Source organism: Chiloscyllium punctatum, chromosome 2 (assembly GCF_047496795.1).
Source record: "Chiloscyllium punctatum isolate Juve2018m chromosome 2, sChiPun1.3, whole genome shotgun sequence".
In the NCBI taxonomy this organism is placed as follows: domain Eukaryota; kingdom Metazoa; phylum Chordata; class Chondrichthyes; order Orectolobiformes; family Hemiscylliidae; genus Chiloscyllium; species Chiloscyllium punctatum.
The window spans coordinates 15,738,321-15,758,895 of record NC_092740.1 but is presented as its reverse complement, the minus strand read 5'-3'; the positions used below and the strand labels follow the sequence as shown (position 1 = coordinate 15,758,895).

Genomic DNA, 20,575 nt, shown 5'->3' with positions numbered 1-20,575 from the left:
GTGGACAAACACTTAGAAATGGATTATAATGTGGGAAATAGAGAGATTATGTATTTTGGCAGGAAGACTGGAGGAACTGAATATGATCCAAATGGAGAACTAAAAAAAAACTACAACACAGAATTTGGAACTCCTCATGCATAAATTACAAAAGAATAGCATACAAATTCAGCAGGTGATAGGGAAGGCAAATAGACTTTTGAATTCACTTTGGATGAAACATGGCTGAAGTCAGATGCAAGAATACTTCTCCTAAAGGACTTTGTTCAGAGCAGTTAATGGAATGTATCCTTAGAATAAGGGTTTCAATTTGTGAAAACTTCCAGACTAGGAATGTTTGGTTAGAAACCCACATAGATTTGCCAGCTTTAATAACCAAAGATCTCAGAGGTGTACGGATTCAAGGAAAAGACTTAACAGGATAGGAACGGAGGAAAGAAACAAATGGATTGCATAGGGGTGAAAAATTATTTGTGTTTCTGCAAATATAATTATGATCAATTGCACTTGAGCAACTGTCATTGTGCAAGGAAATAAAATAGATCTGCTGCCTACAGTGTTTAATTTCCAGTGAAAGACTGCCATGTTAAATTAAAGAAATAAGCAAAATACAATCTATTAAACTAGATCTCATTCTCAAATCCCACTTCCTGTAGTAATATCAGATGGAACACAACATGCACTTCATTACATAGACTAGTGGTCACACACAACTGTACACAGTCCTGATCTCCTTATTTAAGGAAGAATGTAAAGAAGGCAGCTCAAAGAATGTTTATTGGACAAATATCTGGGATGAGTGATATGTCTTAAAAAGGAATGGCTGGGTCAGTTAGACATGTATCAGTTAGACATGTTAGACATGTTAGTTAGAAGATTAAGAGATGACTTGATTGAAATATATGAAATCCTGAGAGGTCTTGACAGGGTTTACATGGAGAGGATGTTTACTCTTATGGGAGAAATCTAGGACTAGAGGAGGTTGCCCATTCAAAACAGAGAGGAGATGAAATATTCACACTCTGGCATGAATCTATGCAATCCTCTTCCTGAAAATGTGGTTGAAGCAAAGCCTTTACATTTCTTTGGGCAGAGTATATGCTCTTTGTTTTGTGTGTTAGGTAGAAATGTGGATTGAGTTTACAATCAGATCAGCCATGACCTTATTGAATGGAGGTGGTGACTTGAGGAAATGAATGGCCTACTCCTGCTCATATATTCTTATACCAGAGTGCTCCATGTCAGCAATTTTAACTGGCTGTTTTGAACTCTATCAAATTTCTCTTAGTCAACAATCGGCCTTTTCCCCAATAACAAAATTCAACCTTCTAGCAAATTGTATCTGCACCCTCTCCAAATTCTGGAAATAGTCCTAAAATATGATATACATAATTGGATGAAACATTCTATGTAGTATCAGTGCTTTATAAAACATTGATAATTTCCTGCTTTTACCCTCATCTTCTATGAACATTCAGAAAGGCACTTTTTATAATTGCATATTTAAACTTGTGCTGCCACTGTCAAAATTATATATCCATTCTCTAGTTTACTCTATAGATAGTGCCTATGTTCTATGTGCACAATGGGCTCACAGCACAGGGTCCTAACCCTATTTTTAAAAAAAAGATACAAAGGTAGCTCAGTGAGACTAACTGCCTGTCATAGTGTCTTTAGCAAGACTGGTAAGAATGGATAGATTGCTTGAGTGTGACTATTCTAGGCTGACCTGGAGTTAATTGGAGAGGTTGGAGGTGAAGATGGAGCAGGCACATCACTTTCATCTTCCTCATCTTCATCCCATTCCTCTTCTCTCAAAGGGGTTATATTGTTTCCCAGCCAAACAGAATGAATGGAGACCTGCACATAGTAGACAAACACCTCATGAGTTCAGTGTCAAGTCTTGAAGAACATAACGTACCAAACATTAGCAAGTTCCCTTCAATTATTCATCTTTGCTTTTGAAACTCAAATTTTATTGCAAAGCAGCAACCCTCCAACCACCCCATTCTACATCTGAGAGTCTAAGTCATCAGTGTCAAAAGGTTACTGAGTCATGAGGACATGAGAACAGAGTTGCAATCCCTTACAAACTGATCTGTAAATCAGTGGTTAACAGCATTGAGGGGGCACATATTTGATTCTCATGTCTCACTAAATGGGGTGATCACAGTTGGTGCAACAGCAAACATTGACACAATAGAAGAAATTTCAAACTTATCACTTCGCAGCAAGCTCAGTGGTAATCTCAAAGGGGCCTTGAGTGTGTGGAACTCTCCTCCGAGAGGATGGTGGGCACGGGAGTCACTGAATATTTTTAAGTCAAAGATATCTAGATCCTTGACTAATAAAAGGGAGTTGAACGTTACTGTGGGTAGTTAGGTAAATGAAATTGAAGCCATATTCATATCTGCCATGATCTCATGGAGTGGTGGAGCAAGCCAGTGGGGACAAATGACTTCAAATTAATATGCTTATTTTATGCAAACAGATAGATACATATTTAATGTCATTTATTGCAAGTTTGAGCTTCTGGCTTTAGTTCCAAACCCAGGACTTTTGCAGTCTGAAGTTAATTATTAACTTAATGTAGCCATGGCAATTTCTTATAAATCGCTTTGAGGTCTAGTTTTAGAATGAATTGATTTTTGTGCATGACTAATTATTTTTTTTTTGTTTCTCTTACAATGATTTGTGACCCAGCAAGGTAAATAACACGGCCTCAACATTTGTAGAGATTTCTGGAACTTTTTTTTGCAAACTGATGGGAAGCACACACAGCTTTGAAAAGTAGGGTTTTGTTTTAGTTTTACTTTGAGGTTAGGGAGTCCTGGAAAGTCCATAGAATAGGATGATTGAATAGACCTGTGTTCCTGAGAAGAGAAAAATATACAGTGAACAGGGTACCTTAAAGTGAGGAGTTAATGCTAACCCCAAACTGGAATTGCTGAGATAGAACGCTGAAGAGGTTACTAAAAGCTGAGTGCAGATGTATGACAGTTCCTGGAAGAACTGATCATCAAAAAAAATGTAGAAAGGGAAGTCATGAGGGGGATACAAATAGTTTACAGAGACATTGATAAGTAAGTGGACAAAACATGGGCAAATGTAATATCATCATGGGGAAAAAGTGAAGCTGTTCAATTTGGAAGGGAGACCAAATGAACAGAATATTATTTAAATCTGCAGAAAGCTGCAATACAAAGGGACTTGTGCATGAAATACAGAAAGCTAGTATACAGGTGCCACAGGTAATGAGGAATGCCAATGGAATGTTTGCCCTGATTTCAAGGGGTTTGGATTAGAAGAATAGAGAAATCTTACTGCATCTTAAAGGTGCTGGTGAGACCACATCTGGAGTACTGAGAGCAATTTAGGTCTGTTCATTTGACAAAAGGCATTTCATTGGAGTCACTTCAGAGAAGTTCACTGGGATGATGCCTGATATGGAGGAATTGTGTTATGACCAAAAATTAAACAGCTTGGGACTCTACTCACTGGATTTAGAAAGATTGGTGATCTCACTGAGATATATAGGATTCTTAAAGAACTTAACAGAGTAAATGCTAAGAGGATGTTTTTTCACTCATGGGAGATCCTAGGACCAGAGGGTATAGTCTCAGAATAAAGGGGCACCAATTTAAAGTGGAGATGAGGAGGAATTTCTTCAGAGAGTTGTGTCTCTTTGGAATTCCTTGCCACAGACAACTGTGAAGGCAGAGTCCTTATGCATTTTTAAGACCAAGAAAGATCAATTTTTGATCAGTTAGGGAAATCAAGGATTATGGGGAAAAGGCAGAAAAGTGGACAAGAGGAATGCTGGATCAGCCATAATCCTACTGAATGGTACAGCAGGCTCAAGGAGCCCAATAGCCTACTGCTGTTTCTATTTCTTATTATCATATCTGCAGTTATAGTCTAAAATTTGAAGTCACATGTGAATTAAACCCACCAAAGTGTTGATAAAGAGGGTCTGATGCAAGTACTGCACGAGTAGTGTTTTGGAACTGAACCAGGATGCATTTACGATACTATATGAAAGGTATTGTTTTTCTTTTCAATTTGTAAAGGACTATTTTGGAATTATTGGGAGTAGTGTATTACTGTGTGTTAAAAATCTTTGAATCTGCATTACAAGTAGATAGCTTGGTTTATTCTATATTTGTCATCATTTCCTTTCTCAATAAACTTCTTACTAAAGCAAGATCTGCAATACTACTTGCTTGCGTTTCAGTGAAACACCACTTTGTTAAAACTAAATCTGAACAAATATGATCTGTCAAGCCAGGTTTCTGTTTAGGATCTGACTTGTCTGGTGATAATGTCAGCTAAAACGTAACACTTGTAATATTACCTCCTTCCTCTAATCTGTGAGAATGCATATATGCAGATGAGAGCAGGAATGAAGTAGTGCTCAGCTGTGAAATTCTACAGCACAAAATAACCTTTAGACACTGAACATCAAATGCACTTTCACTATACCTGCCCCAGTTTATAATCCATGTTCCCCATTTCCCGTTCTGTGTTTATCTGCAGTAAAAGCTTTTCATGGCTTATCAGGACACCTGGATTTAATAAAGTTGGGGGAAAAAACACAGTAAATTGGTTAAAACAGATTCAATTAATAATGTATTGCTGCAATTAATTATCATTGAAGGATTAAGCAGAGTTTGATCACGTTAACCCTCTTTACTGACTTTGCATAAAGTTGGGAAAAACTTTTAAAAAATGCATCGCTGTAGGGTTCCACACAACACTTAAAAACTTCACATTAAAATGTCATTCAGCTGTGGATTTCCCTCAGGTTCTCACTTGCAACTCTCTCCATGCATTAAAGAAAAATCTAACTGCATGCTCTTGGCCACTACACAGAATATATACACGGTGGATGATTCTTTCCCGAGCCCCATCCCCCTGCCAATTCCCTCAGTAACTGCCTACATCCTATAAACACTCTGAACGAAAACATCACGTAAGGAATACCTTAAAACACAGAACAGAGTAAGGCCATTGAGGCTGCTTTGCTATTCAACATTACAATGGCTGATTCACTATTCCAGATCCAAAAATATTAGAGACAAGCTCCGAAATTCAACAGAGATTCAGCACAAGAACATTGATGAACAAGCAGGTTGAATATTACAAGTATTGATACCAGATGTTGAATGGGAGAGGGATGGAACAGGATCCCACGCTTGATAAGGGTAGTGTGTTGCTATGTTGTCCCTTTTGGATACCATTGCTTGGATTTCCTGCTCCACTATTCCTCGAATGACACTTAATTTTCTCCCAAACCTGTGAACAGGATTGTCAAACTGTCAGGTCTTCCAAGTATAATGTTAGAAATTCCATCAAAGTTCAAAACTTCAGGCAAGGAGAATGTGTTGAACTATTTAAAGCCAAAAAACTTGTTTGCTCATTTATGACCTTGCTACTTGTTTTTGATAAATGATCCTGTGAAGCACCCTGGAAAGTTTTGCTGTGTTAAAGGCACTGTACAAATGCAAGTTGTTGCTAAGACAGAATCTTACAAAAAAACTGGCAGGTCAATTTTTACTTGTAGCTGAATATATCAAGATATATCTATACCAGTGGTGTGCCATAAGGGTCAGTGTTGCTTCCACTGCTTTTTGTAATTTATATACATAATATGGGTGTGAATATAGAGGTATGGTTACTAAGTTTGCAGATAACACTAAAATAGGTGGTGTAGTGAACAGTGAAGATGATAATCTCAGTGGAATGGAACCTTGATCAGATGGAGAAATGGGCCAAGTGGCAAATGAAGTTTAAATTAGCTAAATGAGTTGCACTTTGGAAAGGCAAAACAGGGTAGAACATATACAGTTGATGGTAGTGTCGCTGAACAAAGTGACCTAGGAGTGCAGCTGCATAGTTCCATGAAAGTGCAATCGCAGGTAGGTAGAGTGTGAAGGCAATGTTTGGCACGCTTGCCTTCAGTGGTCTGAACATTGAGTATAGGGGTTGTGATGTCATGTTGCAATTATGGAGGACACTGGTGAAGCCACTTTTTAAATACAGTATTTAACTCTGGTTACTCTTCTATAGGAAAGATGTTGCTAAACTTGAGGGTACTGAACAGATTTACCAGGACTGGAGGATTGGAGTTATAGGGAGAGGCTGTTTAGGCTGAAGCAGTTTTCCTGGAGCGTCGGAGATGGGGGTGACGTTTTGAGGTTTATAGAATCACTAGGGGCATAGGTAGAGTGAATGGCCAAGGTCTTTTTCTTAGGGTTAGGGTGGGGGGGGCACAAAACTAGACAGCACAGGTTTAAAGAAAGAGGGGAAAGATTTAAAAAAGAAAGGCCTAAGGGGCAACTTTTTCATGCAGAGGATGGCATATTTATGGAATGTGCTGCCAAAGGAAGTGGTACAGGTAGGTACAATTACAACATTTAAAAAGGAATCTGGATGGGTATATATGAATAGGAGGGATTTTAGAGGGATTTGAGTCAAATGCTAGCAAATGAGACTAGGGAAGATTGGGGCATCTGATAGATGTGGATGAGTTGGATCGAAAGGTCTGTTTCCATGCCGTATGACTCTATGACTTGACATAACTGACCTTGTGTCCAGAGCCTTCAGAGCTTTATTACGAGGCTGATGCTCAAGACAGCTGGTGGCTGGATTCCCTGCCACTGGAATTGACATAGCACTTAGCACTAAGGAGGTTATTGCTTGCACTGCAAGTATATTAATCTGGGTCCTCTCCGTGTCCTCCTTAATAAAAATATATAGAGAGGGTACTGTTACAACAAGAGAGACATAACAGCAAAAACATGCACCCAAATTATGAAGGTATGAGCAAAAATGTGAACATGTCAAGTGTGCAAAGCTTGCTGGAACAAAAGTCAATCTTAAATGGTCTGGCTATAACAGCTAGATATTGGCCTCTCATGCTAGATCTTTGCTCCATCAATCCTCACAACTCTTTCCATAGTCTTCAACAGCTCCGTTAGAATATGTCTCTAACCACCACGGCCATTTGGTCGTACCTCTTGTGGAACTTCCTCCTCCTGGTCCATTGCTAGTGGTTGAGTCACAAGCACACCAAGAAGAGTTGCCCAAGTTTCCTCAAACTGAGTGCGGCTTGTCCACCCTGAAACAGAAGGAATCACAAACAATACTTCTGACTTCATTTCAAGGCAGTGTACATTATATCTTAATGAATGCTTACAAAGTTTGGAGCATGGCCAATAGAAGCCAAGAACATAAAAACCACAGCACAATATTGCTGCATGAAAGCAACTTCTAATTAACTTTTGTAAAAAAAAGGAACAGAAGAGTTAGAAGTAGGGCACTGGGCCATCAAGCCTGCTCCATTTAATAAAATCATGGCTGATTTGATTATGTCATTAACTAGTTTTCACTCTGGTCCCCATAACCCGAACCTCCCTTGTCAATCAGAAATCTGTAACCCTGCTTCTGCTACTCAATGCTTCCTTTCTTTCTGTGATGTAGAATTCCACAGATTTACAAGCATCTAAAAGAAAATAAAACTTTTCTCTTGAGTATTAAATGTGAGGCCATGATTTTGAAACTGTGGACCCTTGTTCTAGACTCCTCCACAGGGGGAAGAAAAATCCTTTCAATATTGTCACTATCAAGACCAGTCTATCATTAGATTAGATTACTTACAGTGTGGAAACAGGCCCTTCGGCCCAACAAGTCCACAATGACCCTCCGAAGAACAACCCACCCAGACCCATTCCCCTACATTTACCCCTTCACCTAACTCTACGGGCAATTTATCACGGCCAGTTCACCTAACCTGCACATTTTTGGACTGTGGGAGGAAACCGGAGCACCTGGAGTAAACCCACGCAGACACTGGGAGAATGTGCAAACTCCACACAGACAGTTGCCTGAGGTGGAATTGAACCCAGGTCTCTGGCACTGTGAGGCAGCAGTGCTAACCAACGAGCTACTGTGCCGCTCATGTCCTCGCTCACTCTATAAATGATAGTCAGCAAAATCCATACCAAAGTGCATTTTCACAGGAATATTTGCCACCTACCAAGAACGTTTATCCTGTAGATGAACTCTTTGAAGACTTCTTTCTCCTGAAGAAACTCAACTGGAATTTCAGGAAGAGTTGTACCAAATTCACCCCCAGTTTGTGGTGACCATCCCAACTTCCACACCTGAGTAAATTCAGTAAAGAGTTAATGAGAAGGGAACATTCTTCCCATACAATGAAGTCTGTGACATGCAAGTTCATATTTTATCTACAAGCCTTGACTTACATTAAGCAATATCCAAAAGCACAACATGTAGGAAACAATGTTCTTGACAGTTTCACAAGTCATTAGTAAAATATAACTTTTGTTCCTTGTTACATTACCCAGCAGCCACAAAAGTTTAAACTGAGGCAGAATAAAAATTCAACATAACTGGACAATTTAACAAGAGCAATTTCTTAATGAAATGAAAATTAAGGAGCAATGACCAGATTTTTTTCAAAAAAAGACCACATTGCAGAACACCAAAACTGTCAGAAATAAAAGGTAAACAGGAATTGGAAATCAGTTAGCATCAGGTCTGAATGCTTTAGAAGGAACTGGAGAACGGGTGAGACAAAGTTAGAGTCAGGAGTCTCAAGAATAAGGAAACACAAAAATCAAACAAGTTTTGAAAAAATTTGGTCTTTTTCTATTAGAATAATGCAGATTAGGAGTCTAACTTATAGCAGTATTTAAAATTTTAAAAATGGTAATTGATACAAGCTGGACTTACAATCAGAGGAACAAAAAACCTCCTCACTTCAGTCTTAAATGGAAGGCCTTGATTTTTAAACTGTGGCCCCTGTGGCAGTAATTCCAGAGACCTCATAGTGCATTATAGCAGCGTGTGTGGGGGGGGTGGATGGAAAGAGTTCTTGACAGATCATAGTGAGAATGTAGAATGTAATTCCAAAAGTTAGTGGTTGAAGAAATAAAGTGAACATTCATGATTAGACTCGGTATGTCAATGAAGGTAAGGATTGAAGAGGAATGGGAACAGAGTGAAAAAATGTTATTAGGATGTTTTTACTTGGTTTAAGGTTAAACTGACGTGAATCTACTCTGGTATATGCTCAGAGTTAGAGAGGGGTTTTCCACTGGCTTGTATCACAAGACTTGAAAATTTAAAAACTAAAACAATGACTGAATTTAAAATATTTGCTGAATTTAAGTAGTAAAGAAATGGTAAAGACTAACAGAAATTACTAGAAGTGGACTAATGCTCTGATCAAGAATGTGGCACTGGAAAAGCACAGCAGGTCAGGCAGCATCCGAGGGGCAGGAGAATCGATGTTTCGGGCAAAAGCCCTTTATCAGGAACGGGGCCTCATTCCTGATGAAGGGCTTTTGCTCGAAACATCGATTCTCCTGCCCCGCTATGCTTTTCCAGCATCACACTGACTCTAATCGCCAGCATCTGCAGTACTCACTTTCGCCTCATGCACCATTCTGAAGGTTCCACATATAAATTAACTCAACCTTCTCTTTTTAAATATGAATGGTTGTTATCCACTTTAACAACCTCTGCTTTAATTTCAGATTCCCAACAGTCCAATTCCTTTTCCACCACTGAGGAAATACAGCCCAGTAGACTGATATCAAATTTATATATGGCCAACTGGAGCAGATTACACAATTTCTTAAGTGATGCACTGTTAGTTTGCAAATTATGAACACAGGACATTAAAAAATAGGAGGGGCAACAGATCATGCAGTCCATTCATTCTGCTATACCATTTAATGAGCTCATCAGTTCACCTTCTCATCTGCTCACCAATACACATACTCCGAGATCTCAACCCTGAATATTCTCAACAAAGATGCATATGCTAGATAGCGTGTTTCAAAAATTCAAAGTTAAAAATCACACAACACCAGGTTATAGTCCAACAAGTTTACTACCTGAAGGAGCCACACTCCAAAAGCTAGTGCTTCCAAGTAACCCTGTTGGACTATAGCCTGGGTGTTGCATGATTTTTAACTTGGTACACCCCAGTCCAACACCAGCATCTCCAATTCAAACATTCACAATTTTCTCCTCACTTCAGACCTAAATGATTATCCTCTTAACCGGAGGTTGTGTCACATGTTCTAGATCTCCAGCAAGTAGATACAATTAACATCTATCGGTATTTTAATATTTCAACAACTTTCTAGTCAAATGTCAGACTCCAGAAGCAAGCTTCAAAAAGGAATATAACATCACTTATACTTACCAATGGAGGGGTACGGGTATAGCCGTTGACCAGAGGCAATCTGGCTAAGCTAATACCAATATTCCTAAGAGTCGGATTCAGGAATGCTGGGATTCGTACGTTGTTGGAATGCCCGAAGCACAGTACTGTCTGGAGACACTCCACCATTTCAGTCATCACATCACAGGCCTTCGTAATGCACTTGGGTCCTAAAATAGAAGGAAACAAAGGGTAAAACAGCACAGTCTCAACGATAACTAAAATGAAACAACACGAATGTAAGTGTTACAGTCAATAAAGAAGGAAAAACAAGGAGAAAGATAAACTTCCACATTTACCTAGTTAAGATCTTTCAGGAACATCTCAAAATGATGTAAATTGTCTACTGTGCATTTAACATTTTCATTTGGATTGGTGTGTAGGCTACTGCCCTGTGAGCTTTAAAACAGAACTTGGTCTTTTCTTCGAAAAGAGAGATTTTGTCTTTACCCAAATCTGAAAAATTTGTACTTTGTCTTTGCCCCGAAGCATTATCTTAAAGTCATGTGTCCACCAAAAGAATGCTGCCACCTCAATCAGGAGTTAATTTGTTCCTTAGAAGTGAATGGGTTCAAACTTTGCTCCATAACTTAATCACATTGCATGAAGCATGGTGCCAAGAATTTTGTGACAATGGCAGTTTTCCTGCCTCTGGGTTCAAGTCCCAGTTAATCCAGAAACATACCATAACATATCCAAATTAAGATAACTATGAGGTGTTGCTACGATATCAAAAATGTCACCTCTTGGATGAGGTATTAAAGCAATATTTTCTTTACCAGCTGGGAACAAACTAGATTCTTACACAAGTTCAACAAAACCTCCTTCCTCTTCTCGTTCTGCCCCTACTAATTAAAAAAAAATTAACCACTCTCAACCTGCTCTGCCACCTTCACTGTCCAAATGCAGCAAGATCTGGACAATATCCAGGTTTGAGCTGACAAGCAGCAAGTAACACTCACGCCACACAAGTGTCAGACAATGACCATCACCAATAAGAGCCGATCAAACCACCACCCCTTGACATTCAATGGTATTACCATCACTGAATCCCACACTATCTTTGGGGTTGCCATTGACCAAAAACTCAACTGGACCCATCACAAATATGATGTTACAAAAGCAGGTCAGAGACTAGGAATACTATTACTCAGAGGTAAAAACAATGACTGCAGATGCTGGAAATCAGATTCTGGATTAGTGGTGCTGGAAGAACACAGCAGTTCGAAGCTATTGGATGCTGCCTGAACTGCTGTGCTCTTCCTGCACCACTAATCCAGAATACTATTTCTCATCCCCTGAATCCCCAAAGCCATCTACAAGACATAAGTCAGGTTCCAGTGATGGAATACTCCACTTGCCTGGATGAGTGCAGCTCCAACAACACAAGAAGCTTGATACCATCTAAGACAAAGCAGCCCTCTTGATTGGCACATCCACAAACATCCACTCCCTCCACCACATACTACTACTGTGTGCATGTATTATCTACAAGATGTATTGCAGGAATTCACCAAAGATCCTCAGACAACATCTTCCAAACCCATGACCATTTCCATCTGGAAGGACAAGGGCAGCAGATACAGGGAAACACCACCATCTGCAAGTCTCCCCCCCCCAGTCCACTTACCCATCACTGTTGCTGGGTCAAATCCAGAAATTCCTTCCCTAAAAGCATGTGGGTCCACCAAAGTACATGGGCTGCAGCAGTTTAGGTGGCAGCTCACTGCCACTTTCTCAAGAGCAACTAGGGACGGACAACATCACATCCCACGATGGAATATGAAAAATTGATTTATACACATTTACAACTAGGTCTTTCTGCTCCTATACCCTTGTAGGATTTTACTTTATTTTATATTGTCTCAGTGTTCTTCCTACCAAAGTAAATTGTTTCACATTTCTACAAATCCAAAAAAATATATTATGGCATAAAACAGAGTAGTCAGCCCATCAGACCTAAACTGAATAAACTAGCTGTCCAATTGAATTCCATTTTCCAGTACCTCATCTTGTAGCTTTGGAGATGCACATTCAGATTCCTTTTAAATAAGTTTAGGGTTGAGATCATTGCACTGAATTTCATCTATCTGTTCGCCAATTGCAACAATTGTCTAATGATAGTTATATTTTGTTACACCTCAGTTGCAGCAATATGCACAAGTTTGGAAACCTCATTATAGAATGGCACTGATTCATCAGGATGATGTCAGCATGTAATGCCATAGTTAAGACAAGACAAGATGCTGAACCCAACTCTACTGCAATCAAAATGGAGAGACTCAAGATAATTTTAAAATTAGGAAGGGGTTTATTAATAGAGAAAGACTGACTGAGAAGTTAGTGATACAGAGTCACTAATTTACAACCATCATTGTGAGTAAGGAAAGGGTTTCAGAGAAATTCTATTATATGAAGGATGTTGGAGCATGGAATGATTTGCTCAAGTGCGTGTTTGAAAAAGAAATCTTAATGTTGTTTAACTAAAAGCTCACTAAATGTCTGAAGCAACAGACAAGAACATGGGCAGAAAACAGAACAGCAAATTTAGTTTTGGATAACTGGAGAGAAGGATTGAACAATACAATAGGCTGAATGGCCTCTATTCTGCTGTAAACCACTACAGATCTGGTGCAGGAGGAGGAGGAGTTAACACCTCCAAAAACTACAGAATCTAAATTTTAACTTCTGTATTCAAATGTCTGCATACTGCTAAGATAATTGGAGTTTCTTAGGGAACAATGTGAAGTCAAATCTACTTACGCTCAAACATATCCTCACTCTCTTCATCCATAACTGTACTTTCATCAGAATGTGACTTTCTCCTCTCCTCATGCAAAAGTAGCTGCTCTCCTGGCTCAACTGCCACTGAAATAAACAGATAGTATGAATCACAAGCACAACATGTTAGACAGCATCAAAGAGGTAGAAATCAATAAACTCAGGGCTTTTAAACAAATCTTTGAGGATTGAGACTGTTCATTCCAAGGAATGAAGTTTCTTTTAAACTGTCAAAATGAATAGGATAAATAATTACTTGCAAAAACTGGATATTAACACCATTACAGCAACACTGAAATGAACCAAAATTATACTGATAAGAAAGATGGTGGTGGTTGGGAGAATGCTCATTTAAAGAATAGTATTACACATGCTATGCAAATACTGACACAATCTGGGGAGCTCTCCTTTATCCTCATTTCTGAAAAAATGTCACAATCCAAAAACAACAGAACTATCACCAATAGAAACACCTTATTACCAGAGCTGTCGCTCAGTAAATAGAGGAAAAAAAGTCTCTACAGATAGACAGCGACATTTTGACAATATTTGACTCAAAGTGAAGTTTCACCAATAATAACTGTCTAATCTATCAGTGTGAAGCCAACTGATTGGGTTGGTGATGCACGAAAACTCTTGAAACAAACAGTAATGAAACAAATCCATGCGTTGGGTCCATGCTGCTTTTAGAAAATATTTCTGGACATTTTCAATCTGATTCCCAATGAATCTCAGCACCAGCCTGACCTTCAATTAGCACTGATGTGGCAATCTAATGCAATGGAGCCACAAGATAAAGCAGCATATGAGACGGAGGGGAGATGCGATAGAGTGGTACAAGATTCTGACAATTCGAATGAGTCAGGTAAGGTTAAAAAAAAACACAATAAGTGATGATACAAAGACTATGGGATAGAGATCCACGTATCTGGGCAAGAGATCCATGGAGCATCTGAACTCGCATAACTAGAGGCAGAGAGTTAGAACTTCCTGCCTTCGACAATGGTGAAACTTAATAAGATGATGATTTCAAAAGAACATTAAATAAACACTTGAAAGAAATAAACTTAAAAGGGTGACAGGGATTGGTTTATGGGGAGCTGCAACAGACATAATGAGCTAAATTGATTTATTATCAGCTTGAAACTGATAAATATCACACCAGCACCACAACAAATGCTTAACTCAAGCAGAAGGAGCACAGCCCCAGAGAGTTAGGAAGCATTGTGTTATACTACCGATTAGTGCTGACTTTCTTCATGCCTCCAAAAGAAAGCTAAATGAAATCACATCACATAGAATTCGTGTGTCCTCGCAGATAGTATTCAGTTCAGAGTTTCTGGACTGGCCCATTTTGATCAATTCTTAATTTTTCATAATATCACTCATGGTTAGAGTTAGAAGTGGAAGAGTGAGACAAAGCATGTAGTCATAATACTCCAGGCATCACAGTATGGAACAGGCTTGATCAACAAGCTTGCATTTATTGCTCTGACAAATGGATAAAAACAAACCCTTACTTGCTTCGATGATGAACCGGATGCAGTTGATAACCGAGCAGGCTTGAGTTACATAGGCCACAGAGGCTAGTAGATTCCAAATGTCAGGTTGCTGCAGAACTAAGCAGCAACAATCTAGAGCAGCTTGTAAGTCCAGACTTAATGGAACCTGATCATGCATCAACTGCCAGCACAGTGCCTGAATGACAATGACAAAATCACATTTCCATAATTAATTACATGAACATGGTAGCAACAGGCACACAGAAAGAGAGAATGTACTGCACTAATATACAACATTCAGTTAAACATCAGCATTGACCAGATTACATTCCAAACTAGCCTCCACCCTGTACCTTTCCACCAGAGTGCTTCATCATAACTTGCTAGCATTGTTAAAGTACTTAGCGGTTCTAAGGGAACACAAGATGGACCGAAAGTTCAAATATTTTACTGTTCTGCAGCTTCACCTCTTGCTGCATATTTACAACCTTTTCTACTGTGTTAGTTTGCCAGCATTTGGACATTTTCTGGTTCAAGTAAAACACTTGGCAAAACGTTCTCACATCCACTGCTCTATTTATTTCAAACATAGAAAATTACAGATTGAACCACTGGCTGTACCAAGCTACCAAATCATAGGTTTTGAAAATCTACAACTATTTGGGATTACCTCAGTTTCTAAAAATGCATTGAAAACTCAACCTAGTTAGCTACACAGTTGTCTCAAGCCAGTCCTGTCTAAACTTCACTCATAGCTTATATCTCCTGTGAAACCTCTTGGCACATCAGTTACATAAAAGGTATAATAAATTAGTACAAGTTAATGCAAGGCCTGTGGAGTATATTTAAACAAAAAAAACACACTGGACTAAATGGCTTGTTTCTCTGTTGTACATTCTATGTAAGTTGGGTATTTACATAAAAATAAAACAAACTATTAACCTGTCACGCACACCCACCCCTACCCATTACCAGACCCACAGAGAATATCTGCACAGTTTGAGAAGTTGACTCAAGTATGCTCATATGCTAAAACAATCTGAATCCATATATAGCAATGAGTGAACGTTATCCAGAGCTTGGATGATAACAAGTAAAATTTGCACTATACAAGTAATAGGCAGTAAAAATCTCCAAGAGAGAATTGAAGTATTGAATCTTTACATTCAACAGTATTGCCATCACTGAATGCCCATCTTTGCTATCCTGGGATTACTAACGACCAGAAATTTAACTACATCCATAAATAATCTAACTAGAAGATCAGGTCCGAGGCTAACAATTCTGATCAGAACGGCACACCTTCTGACTCCTTAGTGCTCATCCACCGTATAGAAATCAGGTGCGTTATAAAATAATCTGCACTTGTCTGGTTGAGGACAGCTCCACCAACACTCAATAAGTTTAACAACTCCAGGGCAAAGCAGCCCACTTGGAGGCACTTATCAAAAGTCACTCCCTCCATTACTGAACCAAGTGGCAGCAGTGTGCCCCAGCTACAAGAATCAGTAACTCACCAAGACATCTTCCAAACCCATAACCTCTAATACCTAGAAGGACAATGATAGTAGGTACATGGGGAACATCACCACCTGAGAGTTTCCCTCCAAGCCACTCATCATCCTAACTATATTGCTTATCGGTCTTTGACTCAATATCCTGAAATCCTCTTCTTAACAGTACTATGTGTTGGGCTGGACTTCAAATGTTTAAAATTTATATAACTGACTTGGACATGGGACAACTATGGTTGCAAATTTGATGATGACACAAAGAATGTCAAAGTTAAGTTGGAAGAGGGCATTAGGACAGTTTGGGCAAAGTGTGCTTGTGTGAGCTGACAAATCGGACAAATGAATTGCAATGTAGGATTATGTAAAATGATCCATTTTTGAAGTAAAAATAAGCAAGCAGCATACTATCCAAACCGCGAAAGCCTGTACTGCTCTGAGAAGTACATGGATCTGGCTCTCCTGGTGCATGGATCACAAAGGTTCACATGCAGGTACAAGTAATGAGGAAAGCTAATCGAATGTTATAATTAATTGTGAAGGGAACTGAACAAAGAAATATATACCACTGGTAAGACTGCATCAGGAGTATTGTGCACAATCCTGATCATCCCCTTTAAGGAAGGATGGAACTACAGTGGAAGCAGATTGGAGAAGATTTGCCAAATTATTGCCTGGAACAAGTAGATTGTTTGGACTAGCTACGTTTGTGTCTGCTGAGTTTGGAAGAGTAAAAGGTGATTTTTTTAAACAATCTTTATTCTTCCATGTGGGCTAGGTGTTGAGCTGCCCATGTCTAATCACCTTTGAACATAGTACCTTGTTTAGCAATTTCAGAGGCTAGTTAAGAGTCAATCTTATTGCTTTGGATTTGGAGTCACATGCAGGCCAGACCAGGCAAAGACAGCAAATTTCCATGCCCTAGAGGTATTAATCCTTGATTGATACAAAGATCTCGAGGGATCTTGTCAGTGTAGATATGGAGAGGATGGCTTCTCTCATTGTGACTCTGAACTCTAGGTGCACCAATGTAAAAATCAGTAGGCACCCATTTAAAAGAAAGTTGAGGTGAAATGTTTTCTGTTAGAGTTAAGTGTTGTTAGAATTCTGTTTCTGAAATGGTAGTAGAGCAGAATCTTTGAATAGCTTGAGGGCAGGAGTTAGAGATTCTTCTTAAGCAAGGAGGGGAAAATTTATCAGGGATAGCCAAGAATGCACATTTGAGTTTGCAGTCAGATTAGCCATAATCTTATTTAATGACAGAGCAGACACAAAGGGCTGAATGGTCTATTCCTGACCTTGATTCATATGAGATGTGTAATTGACTATGAAACTGTCATATTGTGGTCCCAAAGACAATGGGTTCAACACAGAATGTTTACATTTAAAAAAGTGTGCACATGGCAAAATAAAATGAAAGCCCATCTACACTGCCCTCAGCACAACTGAGGCATTCTATCTGAAACCCAACGTAAACTTTACAAACAAGGTGAATATATTCGCTGGTTAACAGATCCAAAGTTGCTTTTTTGCTGCAAGTTTACAAGCCTTACCTCAAGGGACAAGACCATGAAGCTGGCAATATCAGCCTCTTTTTCAGTGGGAATCTGAAGAGATGGTAGCAGTTTGGGAAGAGAGAGAAGGTACTGAGCCAGTGCATTGCACAGACTAATAACAGAATGATAGAACTGCATATCCCCTGTAAAACAAATGGTTTAATAAATGTATGTGGCTTAATGACAACCATTTCAACAAAAACAGCAAAAAGAAAAATCTGGCTCAGACCAAAATAAAACACATTTTTAAATAGTCTAAGCAGACAGGTTGCAGCTGATCAATAAGGTGACTCACCACCACCTACTACCTGATGAAGGATACCCAACAAGTGCTGGCCCAGTGACCCTCAAAACTCTCAAATAAAGATTTTCTTTAAAAATTCAGTTTTAAGAACAGCATAACTGATCCTCCAAAAAGATGATCTAGAACAGAAAAATGAATTGTATCTTTTCCCAAGCCCTATTTCCACTTTCCAATAGGTTTTGTGGTACTCAGTCATTTGTTTCAACTATATTTTCCCTCTTTTTCTCTGAAAGGTTTTCAAATATTTTCTTGATGATGGCTTCCGTGATGATCTGTTAACTTTGTTTCTGTAAGCCTCAGATGCTACTCCACTGATCACACTCTTGCCTCTGTTTCAGAACATTCAAGGCCCATTCCAGATAGAGGCTGAAGCTTTGGCACGGAGGGAATGCTACACAGCTGAACATGCTATCTTTCAAACGAGATATTAAACTTGGCTGCCCTTTCCATGAATGCAAAAGAATAAAAGCAGCAGTTATGCCACATGTCTAGCCAATATACATCCCCCAAATGACATGACCATCAGATTTTCTGGCCATGATCATGTGGCTGTTTTGGGGGTGCCAATTAGCAGCTGGATTTTCTATGTCATAACCATGACTCCACTTCAAAATTATGTTATTAGCAAGAAAACAATTATGAACATACAAACATCAAGGAAGAACCTACATCCATACAACTCTTTCCTTTCCATGTCCTAACTTCACTCTGATTTCTTCAATTGCAGCAGGGTTCTCTTACCATAAAGCTCACCAATCTTATTCCAGTAAGAGGAATTGGGTGATGGACACAACCTTTGGAACACCCGATGGCTGCCAGGAAGATGCTGGACATGGAATGCCACTTGGTCCAAGGTGATTTGCCTGGCAGTTTCAAAAAGCACACTAGTCTGATCTGCAGAGATTGCACGCAAACCAAATGCCAAGCAGGGCATCAGAAGGTTCAGGTTGAACTCCTGAAAAAGGAAAGATAAACAGCATATTGAAAACATGACCAAATGTTCAAAAATGGTACCACAATGCAAAAGTTAGTTCTCAACTATCTTCATATAGTTTTCCAGTCAGCTCTCTCAGAAATGGTATGGTGATAAAGGTACTAGATTATCAATATGTGTTCACTGCACAAAGTTTATATGCAGTAGCATTCAAATAAGTCCTTTTCCAACAGTAACAAACTGCTGTAATCCAGACAGTTTAAGAATGGAGAGGCATAAATTTATTTAATGACACCAAATGCCAGTGATTTCACTGTTATTTTGACAAAAAATTGGTGTAACATTTTCACATAGTAGTGAAGAAATGTTAGTGTTAGAAAGGCACAATCCACAGGCACTAGAAGTTTTCTTCCAAAAAATTCTTTTGACCCCTTCAGGTCTTCCATCTTTCACAGCTTTAACTTCCTTTTGTCACTCTCCCATGAAGCATTTCAGCTTTTTGGTCAATTACACCGTTGTAGAGTTTCACCTGTGCTCAATTTCCCAGGTGGGTAAAGGAATTAGGAACACTAATTCAGCACAGACCGACCAAGCCATTACCTTAGCTGTCATGACAGAGTGGAGGTCATCTTCAGGAAGTTTATCAAGTAATTCAGTGCACTCCATTAAAGCAGTATTTAACTTGCTGCAGCACTGCCATTTAACAAGTGAGACATACCAGTCCTGTTTGCAGAAGAAAACAATAAGAGCATATTTAACTGAACAAGGGTTTTCAGTATAATCATCGGAGTTTAATTCTTATTCATTGATCTCAGTAAGGTATTGCACCAACTTTCCAATATCACAATTAAGAGGGCCTCAGCAGACAAGGTGGGTTGATTGGTATCCTTTCATGTTGTAACTAACCTAGGATTCTAACAGTTACATCTTGCTCTTGGCTGCTTTCAGGTTGCTGAAAATTAACAAACATTTCATAACAATAATGGGGCAAATCAAGGACAAGCAGTCTTTCCATAAGGGATTTTCTTTTTGCCTCTCAACCCCCTTCTCTCTCTCTCCTCCCCCAAGCCTTACACCATTGTCTCCCCAGTTAACAGGAAAGGAAAAGAGTCCCAAGTCATTCTGTTAACTGGTATTAACATTACTTAAGAATGTTTTCCAGTTGTACCATTCTGAAGAAAGGACCTCACCTCTGTTGTATCACTACATTTTGTTAAGTGAGCTATTTCACTGTGTGGGACAGCACCGCAGTTAATACCCCTACTATGCTTAAAAGAGAGAGATTTATATGTAAATGTCTCTCTTATCTATTGCACATCTTAAAGCACTTTACTGCCAATGAAGCACTTTTTGAATGACAGCTATTGTTTAAGATACTTTCCAATCAACCTGTTCAAAAATGTTATTACATACATCCGGAGCAGCTGGAACATGATCCCAGGCCTCCTGACTCAGAGCTAAGGACACTAATCACCCTGCCACAAGAATCCAAAGTAGACAACACAACAACCAATTTGTACACAGTAAGCTCCAACAAACAGTAATTTGGTAATGACAAGATAATCCAATTAGCAATTGCTGCACAAGGGATAAATATTGGCCTGGGACACTACAGATAACTCCTCTGCTTCAGAAATAGTGCCATGGGAGCACTCACCTCAGGTAACATAGTATTCAAAAGCATATAGATTTGACAATGTACATTCTCTCAATGAAGGTCACTTCATCC

The 20,575-nt window shown here is 39.1% G+C and overlaps 1 protein-coding gene across 14 annotated transcripts in view; it reads right to left on the bottom strand.

The window, feature by feature from the left end:
* The window catches only part of htt (huntingtin), a 264,314-nt gene that overhangs the window by 42,604 nt on the left and 201,135 nt on the right, over positions 1-20,575 (bottom strand). For all 14 annotated transcript variants that reach the window (XM_072594050.1, XM_072594086.1, XM_072594068.1 and 11 more), the window contains 12 exons: positions 19,447-19,569; positions 18,654-18,867; positions 17,606-17,751; positions 14,560-14,737; positions 13,022-13,126; positions 10,241-10,428; positions 8,039-8,165; positions 7,017-7,120; positions 6,587-6,741; positions 5,156-5,295; positions 4,483-4,565; positions 1,730-1,860 (listed from right to left, as the gene is read on the bottom strand). In XM_072594050.1, coding sequence (XP_072450151.1) covers positions 1,730-1,860; positions 4,483-4,565; positions 5,156-5,295; positions 6,587-6,741; positions 7,017-7,120; positions 8,039-8,165; positions 10,241-10,428; positions 13,022-13,126; positions 14,560-14,737; positions 17,606-17,751; positions 18,654-18,867; positions 19,447-19,569 — 1,694 coding nt within the window. The remainder of the gene's footprint in view (positions 1-1,729; positions 1,861-4,482; positions 4,566-5,155; positions 5,296-6,586; positions 6,742-7,016; positions 7,121-8,038; positions 8,166-10,240; positions 10,429-13,021; positions 13,127-14,559; positions 14,738-17,605; positions 17,752-18,653; positions 18,868-19,446; positions 19,570-20,575) is intronic.